General features: G+C 29.1%; 1 protein-coding gene across 8 annotated transcripts in view; it reads right to left on the bottom strand.

Annotated features, from left to right (window-relative positions):
* Window positions 1–413: 413 nt before the first annotated feature.
* The window catches only part of LOC129920500 (synaptotagmin-7), a 44,456-nt gene continuing 30,633 nt past the window's right edge, over window positions 414–14,236 (bottom strand). For 6 of the 8 annotated variants that reach the window (XM_056001770.1, XM_056001767.1, XM_056001766.1 and 3 more), the window contains 6 exons: window positions 12,549–12,651; window positions 11,341–11,643; window positions 11,135–11,215; window positions 10,787–10,955; window positions 8,460–8,672; window positions 414–5,035 (listed from right to left, as the gene is read on the bottom strand). In XM_056001770.1, coding sequence (XP_055857745.1) covers window positions 4,935–5,035; window positions 8,460–8,672; window positions 10,787–10,955; window positions 11,135–11,215; window positions 11,341–11,643; window positions 12,549–12,651 — 970 coding nt within the window. In that variant the 3' untranslated portion in view covers window positions 414–4,934. The remainder of the gene's footprint in view (window positions 5,036–8,459; window positions 8,673–10,786; window positions 10,956–11,134; window positions 11,216–11,340; window positions 11,644–12,548; window positions 12,652–14,236) is intronic. The other 2 variants (XM_056001772.1, XM_056001774.1) reach the window with 1 other exon arrangement.

The raw sequence follows: 14,236 nt of genomic DNA, 5'->3' as shown, positions 1-14,236 counted from the left end.
AATACTCTTAAATGCAAAAATATATACTTTTAAATCTACATTTATTACATTTTGTTGTTTACAAAGGAGTTTTTTTGTTTCGTATTTTTTACTAAATTTTAAACTTGAGGCATACCAATACAAAATTTTCAGGGTAAGTGGGGGGTAATTCACAACTTACGTAATGCATTGTTTTGTTATTTAATATTCATAATTCATGCATTCACCATTTGAACTCTTCGTACCTACAACAGTCAAAGACTGTAGAGGGGTGGAGGGGGGGGGGGGCGGGGTGGATGTTGGTTCTCAGATGCCAAAAGCGGCTGTTATAATACAACATTTTAACCCTGGGCATTGCATTTGTATAAACTGAGTGGTATTATACGCATTTCAAACATTTTAATCAGAGGAACAAATACCTTGTAGTTTGTTTAAAAAAAAAAAAAATCAATTAAAAGTAAGGGACAAAACTTATTGCAAATAGATATTACGAAAGCATTTCGGATTCTATATTTCGATCATGACTAAATACGTAAACATATGCTAATAGCTGTATTTTAGCTTAATATAGAACTCCGTATTATAGGGGCATAGGAGCTCAACCTGCTCCGCGTATCAAATTTGTTTTTTTCTAGCTTATAAACACCGACCGAAACACGAATATGTCCCCCGCATAAAGAAATACAAATCCGAGAAAATATTGCTTGCTATGATAATTTTGCAGCTATGATAAAAATTGTTAGGTTAGTTTAGGTAAATAATTTTTCTGTGTGGAAAAAGTGGAGGAGTAAATCTCGAAAATTCGGAGCGTTGCTTTAGAGTAGTTTGTTTTTTTTTTCCCTCAAAAGTGGAGCAAATTCTCGCCGATCGGAGCAAGGTTCAAACCTTGGAAGGTGTTATTGGCAATGATTGTGCACTTAACTTAAAAACTTCGCATACCTGCACTGGAGTAGGTTGAACAGGGTTGTTTAAGGGTCAGTTAATTTTTCTTTTATTTGCTTTATTTAACTAATAGAACACAACTTTGGGTGCAATTACTTACAATAATAAGAATTTTTTTTGTGAAGCCGCGCGTTAAGCTACATTTATTATGGGTGAATGTGGAGCGATTTCTTGCGTAAATTTAATTAATTTTTTTTTTTTTTTTTCATTGAACGACGAATTCATATCAGCATTAATTAGGTTAATAAAACCCTTCCAGTATGTGTAACAAAAACTATATTTACTAATAACAACATTTGAAGACATTATAAGTCCAACTGAACTAACCTTTAAACTTATGAATATTTATAACAATTTCACAAGTGAAAGTTGGTTAGTAGGACTGATTTATATACTTTATAAATCCATCAGCTCTAACGAATTCGGTCTACGAACAGTTTCTTTCTAAATTATCGTTTCACAATCACAATTAATTAAATCATGTACGAAACAAACAAGAATTTATTTAAAGGTCTTAATATCTGAAACTGATATATATTGAGGAAAAGGACAGCAAATATTGCAAGATGTTATCCTTTTTTATTTGATTTGTACGGGTCCAGTTCAAAAAAAATTTTTATAACATTTGCATATGTAAAATTATATAGATTTTTTTTTTGTAATTTTGAAACTTTTATGCAAAAAGCTTTAAGTAAGTTTTGAACGGCCCCTTAACTTTTTTAAATTAATATTTTTCTAACTAAGTACAAACTCACTTCTTATTTTTTATGTGTTTTTCAAGTTTAAGACTAACTCAATAAAACTTCTTTGCGCTACATAAAATCACTAAACTATCGCTATTTTTCATTAAGTTTTTAGTTTTTTTGTTTTAATAATTTGTCGGTATATATTTTCCATTTTGCTTTTTTTTAAATGCTTTGTTCCGAATTGTGGATTAAGGTTGGTATTAAAGGCAACCGCGTTTCTAGTAACAACTTTAAACTTTAACAAGATACTATTTTTTATTAACACAGATACAAATAATTCATATTTAAATATTTTTTTATTTTTTGTTTTTAAATGTAAATTAACATTTTTTAATATTGCAATTGATTTTGGTGTTGGTTTTAATTTTTTTTTTTTTTCTTAGCTTTGTTTAATTTTCTTTTCTTGTATTTTTTTTTTTAGTTTTATCCGGCTTTTCCTTTTATTTTAATTTTATATTAATTTTATTTTAAATATCTAAATTTTTACCTACTCGCTTCACCTATTGTTTCTGATATAAAGATTCTATACTTTCATTAAAATGGAATTTCTTTTCTAGAATACTTAGAAATGTAGTAAACAATTATAATTTTGTATTTTGTTTTGATTTGTTTTTTTTTTTTATAATTTTAATTAACAAAACATAAACCAGGTGTCTTGGAGCTGTGTTTTTGTTTTTTTTTTTTTTTGTTTTTTACTTGTTTATTATTTTTTTCTACTTATCCATTAGGGATATGGTGTTGCTGGTGGGAAGGTTCGATTTTATAATTTATGGTGGATTTATAAAATTGATAAGAAAAAACAAAACAAAGCCTCAAACCATTGCTGTAAAAGAAACTATTATTTATATTGATAATGGACATATACATATAAGGAACAAAATGAAAGAAAATCTTTACGTGTAACAACACACAACACTCAGTTACATTAATTGGAATTAACTTAATACTAATGATCATTCTTTTTTCTTAACTTCACACTTTTTGTGTACAATTAATTTTCATTCAGTGAATATTTTTTTAAGGAACTAGCTATAGAGTCGAATTAAGGAAAGCTTTATGCTATGAATATGAATATATCGAAATTTGGAATTAGACCTTTTTTACTTTTAATTCCAAGAAAAACATATTTATTCATTTAGCCAGGTCAGAATTCCTATTTCTAGCTGAAGAAATGCTTGGGACTCTGTGTGTGTTAAATTTTGGATGTTAGCACAGTGGGCTAGATTTTCATTTTTGTTGCGAAATTCATAATTTTTGAACGGGTTGGTATATTTTAATACATATTTTTAAACTTTTTTTTAATCAAAATCTCTCTTAAACTCAAATAAGCAAAAAGTGGCAGCTGATATTTCAGAAATAGTCAAAAATTAAATTTCAGTTGAGTTAAGTCCGTGGACTTTCATCGGAAATTTTGTAACTCAACTATAGGTAAAATAATTTAGTAAAAAACAGCTCTCCGAAAGCCTTCGAATTTTGCAAAATTGAAACAAAAATGGATAATATTTGAAATAAAAACAGTTTTTTTTTTAAACTCCAACAAAAAAAAAACTATGTTTTGAACTAGTCGTTTAGATTTAAAAAAAATCTAAAAAATAAAATAGGGAAACTTTGACCACCACCTGTATCAGCCGAATCCTTCAACCGATTTTAAAATTTCTTTCAGTTTTTGAAGCTTCCAATATTCAATAACACACATAAATTTGATTTCAATTCTAAGCACATACGAAATATGAATGTCGCAAGGACTATTTAAAAATGCACTGTGCAACGCAATATTTCCTTATAAGTCTTACAATATACAGTAAAAACAAATATTACCAAATATTTTGCATACAAAATATTATCACCCGTATTGGGAATGTCAACTATCGATTCCTTGCCATAAGGCAACAAGGTTTTTATTGAGTGAGAATAAGCTCTATATTTTCTTTAATTTCGTATAAGATGATCATACAGATATTTTCAAGCTTCAAATAAATTTTCCAAAAATGTACTACATTTTGTTACTTAGATCTTATTGCGTAATGTCAAAGAATTGATAGTGATACTGAAATTTTGTGTGTTTAAGTAATAAGATATCGAAATTTAATATTTATCAATTGATAGCAGTAAATCGCAATAAGGGTAGATTTTCAAAGCAAGGCCAGTAATTTTTTGATATTTTTTATTGCGTACAAATGGAGTAAAGGAAGACTTCCAGTGTAAGAAGAAAACTTAAACCTAAGATAATTCAACATTTTGGTTGTTCATTGTGCAAACGCATACAGCTTCCAAGAAAATAAGAATACGGTTCTTGTAAATTTTTGTTAAAAATATTGAGTGAAAATTAAATTTAATTTAATAACCACGAACGAAGCGTTGTACATTTTACTTTGCACATTTTTCTTTCATTTTTAATCCAAATAATAAATATTTTATATTTTTAAACTTTACTTTTGCTTTAAGCATTCTTTTGTTTTTTTTGTTCTTTTTGATCTTATAATGTATATTTGTATATTTTCATGTAGTTCTTCCTCTTTTAGAGTTTTTAAATGTCATTTTTTTATATTTTTGTTTTAATTTTTCTAAATGTAAAACCAACGACAATATTAACAAAAAATACTATGTAAGTCTAGGGTATGTATGTATATTTATATAGATATACGATCACATATACAAACATGTTTATGTGTATAGATGCATAAATATATATACATATACATTTATATATATAGATATAATCTGGAGTTTTAGTTTTATTTTCTTCTTTTTACTTCCTTTGGTTTTGTTTTACATACATAAATATTTTTTATCAATATCAATATAAACAAAATGAGGACATATAAATCTTATTTTACATATATTAATAAATATAATGTTATTTTATTATGTATATAAATATTTCATATGTATCTGTTATGTTATATTATTATTATTATTATTGTTTTTTAAATATTATTTTGTGTTTTAGTTTTCAAGTTTAAGTTTAAGAACCTACTTCAAGTTTTTTTTTTTTTGTTGTTGTCGAATGGACGCAACGCGACGCGCATATCTATACAAATACATACATAATAATGCAATTGTAGTAGTTATAATGAATGTATCCCCTTGATGTGTATATAGTTGCATTTGACTTTGACTTGTTAGTGCGTTTGTTTTATTTGTTTTTTTTGTGAAGTGTTTGTGTATTGTTGTTTTTGTGTTATATGAGAGTGTATAAAATTGTTTGAATTTTATTTTTAAATGTGCGTGTAAAATGTTTATTATCACTGCTGCCTGTGGTATGTTTTATTCCGGCTTAAGTCGATGCCACTGTACAATTGTTTGTCTTGGTTTGGATATCATATCTTGCCAATGTTTTGTCTCTGATGCCCCAGATCCATTCTTTCCTGTAAATGTATATTTTAATTTCAAAGAAAATTCAAACGAAAATAAAAACTTATAAAAATACAACATAGAGACGTGCATTTTTAATTAGGTACATAATATTAAGATGGAAGACAAGGTACACAGAATTATTAAGGTCTAATATTTAATATATTAGTAGGTATATATATAAATTGTCATTTTATTTGTTTATTAATAATACATCTTTATCAATATTCTACATAGGTACCTATAGTTTTTCTACAGTTTATTTATACTCCATTATACATAAAATGTTGAGCGAATTCACATTCACATATACATAATCAGCCCTATCGTGAGTTTCACGTGAACAAAATTCCACCCGGAAATAATTAATTTCACTTTTCCCTTATTGGAGTTCCGGGAGAATATCTTACGGTGTTTTCAACTTTTTTTTTCAGTACATATGCGAGTCGACAGCTCTTCTCTCACTTAAATTTTGGTGCCGAACAAGAAACTAGCTTAGCGGTAAATGTAAATTCTCTTCACGATAGCTCACGATAGCTTTTAAGATTCCGTGCGAACAAAAATATTCCGGGTGAAAAAAAATTCCACGGGGGACTCACGATAGGGATGAATATTTAATTTAACAGTAAATTCGTGTCAGTGCTTTGTCCCAATATATGTATATTATACATCAAAAGTTATTCTATAATCTATAACAGTAAAACCGCTTATAACAAAGCGGGAAAATGTCAAGAGTCCAACGTTCACTCAAGCAAATATTTTTTTCACTTAAACCAACCCCACTTAAATAAAAAAAAAGGAAAAAATTCACTCAAGCGGATCTAAAAAAAAATTCAGATGTCATTTTCATCGTGGTAAAAATGTGGTGAAATTGGAAAATAAAGAACAAATGAAAGCGTTCAGAAATTTTTTTGATTCAGCAATTTTGTCGATTCGTTATTTTTACTTGCGATATAGTTACTATACAGGGTTTCCCAAAAGTAATGGATCAAATGAAATATATGCTGATAGGCCAACTTAAGGCCTCTCAGAATTTGGTAACTTGTTTATCCCAAATCCTTACGGTTTTCGATTTAATGCAATTCTTGTGAAATTTCGAAAAATCCCTACTTTGCAACAGTATTTTGCTTACTGCGTCCATTTTTGATTTTTGTTTTTTACAATTCTTTTAGTAAAACATTGCCAAATAATGAGGAACAGTTAATTAATCAAAACATTTTTTATTTCATACGCCATTTCGCTTCAAATTAACTAACCACTTTCAAGTTTTATAAAAAAATCAATTTCTAAGTTTTATTTGAGAGCAACACCGCAAACAAAATTTGTACGATGTGAGAATGGTTTATTATTTTAAAAAGTTGCCCTTTTATTTTACTTTTTAAAAAAGTATAAACGTTTCTAAGGTTTCAGTTAGATCGCAAAATATTAGTTACAATTTGAATTAAAAAAAACAGCGTTTCTCAGAGCAAAAATACAAACAAAAATAGAGGCTTTTGTTCAAAGAAAAAATAAACAAATAACAGTTGGAGAAAATGTGTTTATTTTTGGTTGTTTTTTGTTCTGAAAAACCCTGTTTTTGATTGATTAACTGTTCCTTATTATTTGGCAATGTTTTAGTAAAAGAATTGTAAAAAAACAAAAATGGGCGCAGTAAGCAAAATACTGTTGCAAAGTAGGGATTATTCGAAATTTCACAAGAATTGCTTTAAATCGAAAACCTTAAGGATTTGGGATAAACAAGTTACCAAATTCTGAGAAGCCTTAAGTTGGCCTATCAGCATATATTTCATTTGATCCATTACTTTTGGGACATTCTGTATAACAATTTATGTACCTATTCGTACAAAAAAAAAAGTTGAGATAACAATTTTCCATGACATTAATATGATAGAGAATGCCAAAAAAAGTGGGTCCCAAAAGTCGGTCTGTCAGTCTGTTAGTCTGTCTGTCGAATTTAAGCAACTAGAACTCCAAGAGCAAGTTGTGCCTCCCAAGTTCGAATTAAACGAATTTGATTCAATGAAAAATGTAAAATGCGAGTTTTACTTAAGCGGGTTTTACTGTAACAACATTTCAATACCAATAACTTGAAAATCTATATGAAGTAATTCATAAATCATAATGAAGTAATGACATTAGATTTAAAATAGATTCTCCCAATGGCATGAAATGATTTTTATGAGAATTCAATTTGATAAAACCCCCTCCAAATTTCTGGATGTAAAAATATCTTGTTACTTTTTTCAAATAACAGTTGTGTATACTTCTTCATAAAGACAAAAAACATGGCATTAAATATGACATAACATGATTTCTGCATGGTTTTGTTCCCAAGAGGAAAGTCCTCTTAAATTAAGTAGACAAATTTTCTTAATTTGTTGATTTTTTTAATTTAAAAGAATCCAATTAATTTAATAAGTAAATAAAATATTATCAAACTTCATTTTTGTATTTCAATATATATACATATATATATATTATAATTTGAAGTATATTTCAATTTGAAAAATAAGTGTATGATAATTAAACAAATAGGGTTTCTGATTGAATTTACTTAAATCGCTCTTGTTTTGAGGTGGAATCCTTTAAAAAAAAGAATATCAAAAACTTTAAAATTGCATGTCTTTTGGATAAATTTTTGCTTTGAATCGAATTTAAACGTTTTCCATTTAAAATCTTATTTTAAAATGCCTTAGTTTTTCTCCGTGTATTACTATGGTTCAAATGTTAATGTGTTTTAGTCATAATCCTAGTCTGACATTTGTTATTTTTGAAGAATAAAATAATGCGTAGCTTTCATTAGGATAGTTTTTGTCAAAAAAAAACACACAATTCTTTCTTTCCTTGTTGTTTCGTCCATCTTTCGCAAATAAATTTTGTCGAAAATTGGAATTCTTCTGTGTATCTTGTTTTGAATTCTCATAAAAACAATCACCAATATAAGTTTTTCTTATAAACATTTTAAGAGCTGCAAGAAAATGCATTTAAGAAACAAGGTTTATGTTTTTTATTTTTTCGTTAAAAATAAGGCCCGCTTCTGTCGTGTCGCATCGGCTTCTGCTTCAGTTTCAATTCCAGCACTTTTCAAATGTTACTTTTTTTGGTTTTGTTTTCAATCTTACTCTGATCAGTCTTCATGGAAGAAACCTAAGCAATCTAACAAAAAGCGTCGCGACAAAAGTGGGTGTTTCAATGTGGACGCTCTGAATTTTTTGTTTTGTTTGTTTTATTTTTACTGGTCTTATAACTATACATCTTAAATTGTGTGTGTGTGTGCGTTTATGTGTGGTTATGTGTGTGTGTTTTTTTTTTTTAAATTAGTTTTTTATGGTTTTCATAGATAATATGACAATTTTAGACAATATGAGAATGTAAGAATATTTTTTTTTTAATTTTTTTGTTATTGTTTTGTTGTTGTTGGGCATACACACTACTCACCAGCTAACAATATTCTTCCAATTAACTCATTTCGTCCAATATTATCAAAATCCATTACCATAACATCTAAGGAGCATTCGCGGATCTTCTCCCACGGCACATTGAAACTAAATGATTCATTAAAAACAGGATTAAGTGTGCAATTAAAAATTGGAGTCTTTCGCTTTTCGACACGCTTATCACCAAATTGTAGCCAGACCTTAACGTACGGATCTGAAATATTGTATAAATTTTTTGTTTTTGTTCTTTTGTTTTTGTTTTTTTATTTTTATTTTTTAGCTTTTCGTTTTTTTTTTTTTATTTTTATTTTAATACTGTTTATACAGTGCGGTTCACTTACTTAGACGGGTGTTTAAGATCTTACTTGCATTTGAACTTTATCCATTAGTGAATGGTCCTGCATTCCTCATTTTTTTCACATCCTTTGACAACATATCGTCATGTGAGTTCTTATTTGTCCTAGAAGCCAAAAACTTAACTTTTCAGGAGAGCGTTTTCAAACTTCAAAGTGGTGGTTTGGTTTTTTTTCAGCCTCATCATAGTGATTTGTATGTTTTTTGAAAGATTATATATTTTTCCAAAATAGACATGTATCTACACCTGTCCATACAGTTACAGACACATGAAAAACCAAAGCTGAACATTTTTTCTCCAAAGGAATTTGTATTGGATATAGGACAGACAAACAAAAAAATTAGGAAACCTAAATATTTTTATTGAAGTCGAAACTCAATACATTCTTTATTTAAGTTTAAAAAAATAAACGAAAATATTATTATTACGTAAAGTGTTTATAAAGTTAAAAATAAATGAAAGGTACTTTATTCTCGATAAGTTAAGATAAAAAAACATAACAAAAACGCAATTCTTATATTTATATTGCCTTATATTGTCTTTTAGTCAATTTTTAAAACAGCCTTATAAAATTGGACATCTTCGCTGTCATGCATTCAGGAAGCATATGAATGATGTCCTTCTACATTAGCATTAACCCTCTGTCGGCACACGGGTGCGAATTTGGCACGCCAAAAATGAAAAAAATTACAATTTTTCAAAAAAGTGGGTGCAAAAAAGCCTCTTTATAATGGTGTAAATACATTTTTTTTTAATTGTGAAAACAATATTCGAATTCTTCGGAAAGTTCTACATCAATTTCATAAACGTTTTCTCTATAAAATATGAGACATAAAAAAGTTCTAGCGACATGAAAAAGTAGAAGCCAAATTCGCACCCGTATGCCTATCACGTCACAAAAAAGAGGTGTGCCTACAGAGGGTTAAGAAACGATACTTTTGGCAATGGCTTCAAAATTTGAGTATTTCACCTCTTCCTAGGAGGAGCTAATATGGGGACTAACGTACAGTTATTTTTTGTGAAAAATATAACTTCATTGGATATAAGACATTTGAGCACAAATTTTGCATAGTTATAAAGCCAGTATTTGTCCTACTGCATACAAAAATGTATATTAGGACAAATAAGCAAAAAATTCATTCATCTATAACTCATTTTCGGCAACAATGGTCTGTAGGACAAATAAGAACTGCCGTTACGATATATCGAAACAAAGTTTTTTTTTTGTAACTAACGATTCAAATTTTTGTTTTGCTTTTTAAGTAAAAAATGATTTCTAGGTATTTTTTTTAAGTTTTCAGATTTTTACTATATTTTTATATATTTTATTTTAGTTTAAGTTTTAAATCTTATTTCTTGTTTCTATAGAAAAAAAAATGCTCAGGTGTTTTATAAATAATTCTGAGCGCTCAGAAAAAGCGTTTTTCAGATGATATTCATGCTTGATATGATCAAGCTCTGTTCAGAACTCATTTCTGAACTTAAAAAAGAAAAATGCTTTATATAGATACCAAAATTCTATAAAACTCAGATTTTAATAAGAAATTAGTTTTGAGGAAAACATTTTTTTTTATTTTTGTTAAAATTGAGTTCTCTTGAGAAATGCAAAAACAAAAAAAAACCAAAAATTTAAATTTAAATTTAAGTGCTTGGTGAAACCAAAAAATCCCATTTCAAGGTATAAAATCCTTTTAAATGTTTAAAGACCTTCGTAAAATTGGCCATTAGAAGCTTTAATTTTGTCCAAAGTAAAAAGTAGAAGTTCTTAAAGAATTTCAGATAATTTTGTGTCAAAGAATACCTGAGCTATGTGAACCGCACTGTACGTTTAAAAGTTTCGGTTTGCTTTTTTTTTGTTGTTGTTTGAAGACAAAACAAAAAACATAAAATCGGTTTAGTACACAGAGCGATGATATGGATGTACCGATCTTTTTTTTTTTTTTGCGTAAAATTTTGATTGAAATTGATCTTACCTGATTTTCCGTTTATGTCTTTAGCTTTTAAATTTCTAGCTTTTATCAATGTCAATGTTAGTACTGAATTTGATGGATGATAACAAAGAGATGATAACAGTTCGCCGCATTTATCTTTAGCTGGTGGCTTAAGGGCTTTCCAAAATGATTGCTTACCAGCGAAATCAACCTGTTTTTTTTTTATAATTTTCGATTGTTTGTGTTTGTTGGTTGTTTATTTTTTGCATCAAGTTTAAAATGTGTGTAATGTAATTAAAAATCAAAAAGAAGACAAAGATTTTATATATGTAAAATTTAAAATATAGTTTTTTATCTATGTTAAAGTGTTAAAACATAAATTAAAAATACCTGACATAGTGGCAAAAAAACCTCTCCAATCGAATCGTCACGTGAGAATCGATCATAATCAAATACGTGTAAATGCAAAACCTGCACGGAATTAAAATTCGATAAAAGTAGAAAAAATAAAAAATAATCATGGCAAGAACAATAAAAATATAAACAAAATAACGAATATGTAAATAAGATTACAAAATTGTATTTGGTATACTCACTCTCGATTGAAGTTTTTGTATGGGGAATCCCTCGAAGTAGAAAGTCTCGTTCCATCTTGGATTTAGTGTTCGCCTCTTGATTTTGGTTTCAAGACGATGTTTTTTATCGGGCAGGAGAGTCACGCGGACATAAGGATCCGATGTACCACTTAGATCCTTCGCTGGTAGTTCTTTACCCTGGAGAACTTTAAGTATGAGGGTGGTATTTTGGAAATCATATTCCAATGAAAAATGTATTTGTCCAACATTTTCGCTGGGCTCAGTGTTGTCCACATACATGTCAACCATAGAAATACTGCGATTCTGATATCAAATAAATTTCAAAAATTGCATATTTATTTAAAGGAAAAAAGAACATTACAAAAAAAATTGATCCGCGTGGCCCCAAGCAACGAACCCCTTTCAAAAACAAAACAACGCAATTGTTGTTAAAATCATGCGAATATTCAAAACATTCAGGTTGTTTTTTTTTTATTTACAACAATATCAGTTCGGCATTTTCAATTGTAGTAAGGTATACTGTAATAGTACAGTGCATTTATAATGGTCATATGGGTGACCCAGCAGTTTGTACCACCCCCAAATTTGTTTTGCTCATTCGATAGAGAATTTGCTGAAACGTTCGAGAAAAGATTGTTTACCTTTAAATTCTCTAAAATTCTGCTATACAACTTTTTTCTGTATCGCTAAAAATACAAAAGTTATTTATACTTTTTTTTTTTTTGTTAAAAATACTCTTTTTTGTCCTTGTTTTTTTATCTTTTTAACTTTTTTCTTATTCTTTTTTTAGTAGTTTATAGCCTTATGTTACAAGAGAAAGTTCAAGGAATGCATTTACATAAAAGACGCGAAGTTCAATAATTTTCAACCTTTTTGTATTACCAACTTTTACCTAGCATGATAGATATTTAAAAAAAAAAACTAAAATACTAAAATCCTAGATGGTGGATTTCACTAGTGCAAAATATCAGAGTTGTGGTATTCAGCTAATTCTCTATCGAATGAGCAAAAAAAATGTGGGAGTGGTACAAACTGCTGGGTCAAATTATAAATAAGGGCCGCTGTGGGGCCGCAGCGTACACCGGGCCTAATGGTTTTTAAGACACGAAAGTAGGGATATAGAATGGAAAACAAAAAAAGGTAGTTTCCAGACACCTCACGGTATCCATGCTTACTAAACAGCAAAAAAATCATAGATTTATAATTACCGCATTATCCTTGCCTCCTGTATCTCGTTCCACACCCGTGTTTGAACCACCTGGGGACTTTGTTTGTGGTGTCTGAGTCGTCGTCCTAAACGGTTCAGTGAAACTTTATTAAAGACAAATAATAATTTGTTATATCAAATGTTTTAAGGAAATTTATTTATTTTAAAATGTATTATTTAAACTAAGCACTTAGTGAAAATATAAAATTACACATAATTAAAGATAATTAAAGTTGAAAAAATTACTACAAGTGAACAAAAAATTATCTCAAGGCCCAAAAAATGGATTTAAAAAATTTCGTCCAAATCATATTAAGTGATTGATAAGAGGCGTACTTTGATTTGCCGGGTCCCAGGGGCAAGACTAAGTTTTCGGGCCCCTTTCATGTTTGGGGCCCTTTTGATATTCATATCAAATATGAAAAAAAAAAAGTACGTATACGCCATACGTCTTTTTTTTTTTTTTTGAGAGGGGAGGCTCCTAATACTTAATTTTGCTTTCAAAAAAGCAACTTATTTTTTGGGGGCACATGAGGTAATATATTTTTTGATGAATTTATGTCATCGGTGCCGAACCTGCCTTAAGGCAAAACAGGCAGTTGCCGGGGGCACAAATCATCTAGGGCGCCAAGATTTGTGGAACAAATTTCAAACTGAAAAAAGTGTAACACAATAGCATCTCCTTGAATCTTAAACAATATCAATATACTACTGCACTGTATTCTGTTCATGCTTCAGTCAAAATCCATTGACTTTTAAAGATGCTTAGAACATTTAGATAAACTGCGGCAGTACTTTCAAGCAAACCGTTTTGAGGAAACTTTATTTGAAGCATCATACAAGAACGCTATAGGTGTTGCTACAAAGATGAATTATGCATGTAGATTTCATGTACGATGTACGATTTAATGAGCTTACGTGAGTAGTCGCCGTTATCAGTCTGAACAATCTCAATCAATTGATCCAAAATTAAACTTTAAAGTTGATTTCTTCTACCACGTTAACGATGTGACGGTATCGGTTTTCTCTGCTATATTTCAAAGAGTGTTGACTTTCAGGATTGCTGACTGGAAGCAATTTTAACAGCAAGAATTGACGACAAAGTTCAAAAGGGTGTTATAGCCAGGGATCTCTTTAGTGAAATTAATATATTCAATCAAACGTCAAATCGTACTGATCTCAAACCGCTATCAATTTTAAATTATTAAGCTTCACACCATTTGCTTAAATTGCATCCAAATTTAACAACTGCGTTAAAAATTCTCTTCACGTTTCCTGTAAGTGTTGCTACAAGGGAAGCTAGTTTTCCAAACCATAAAATAATAAAATCAGATTAACGCTTGACTATGACTGAAGAGCGATTAACAGGCTTGGCAACAATTTCCATTGAAAAAGACATGCTGAATAGTATTGAAGAAGATATTAATATAAATTCGTCCGATTTTCTTTTTTTGTAAGTCTGGGGCGCCAAAATTGAATTTGAATTTTCAACCAAACATTTTTTACTTTCTCTATGGAGCAAGTATTGGTTTCGTGTCAAAAAAATCTAGGTTTTAATTAAAACTAACATTACGACGATGGAGAAATCCAAAAAAGTGGTTTTCGTCATGACGTCCCACAGTGCGTTCACTAGTGGACAAAAATAAAAACTAAAAAAAAGCAATATTGATCTTCTAAGCTATGGAGCTG

This window comes from Episyrphus balteatus, chromosome X (genome assembly GCF_945859705.1).
Source record: "Episyrphus balteatus chromosome X, idEpiBalt1.1, whole genome shotgun sequence".
Lineage (NCBI taxonomy): Eukaryota > Metazoa > Arthropoda > Insecta > Diptera > Syrphidae > Episyrphus > Episyrphus balteatus.
This window is presented reverse-complemented; position numbering and strand designations above follow the sequence as displayed.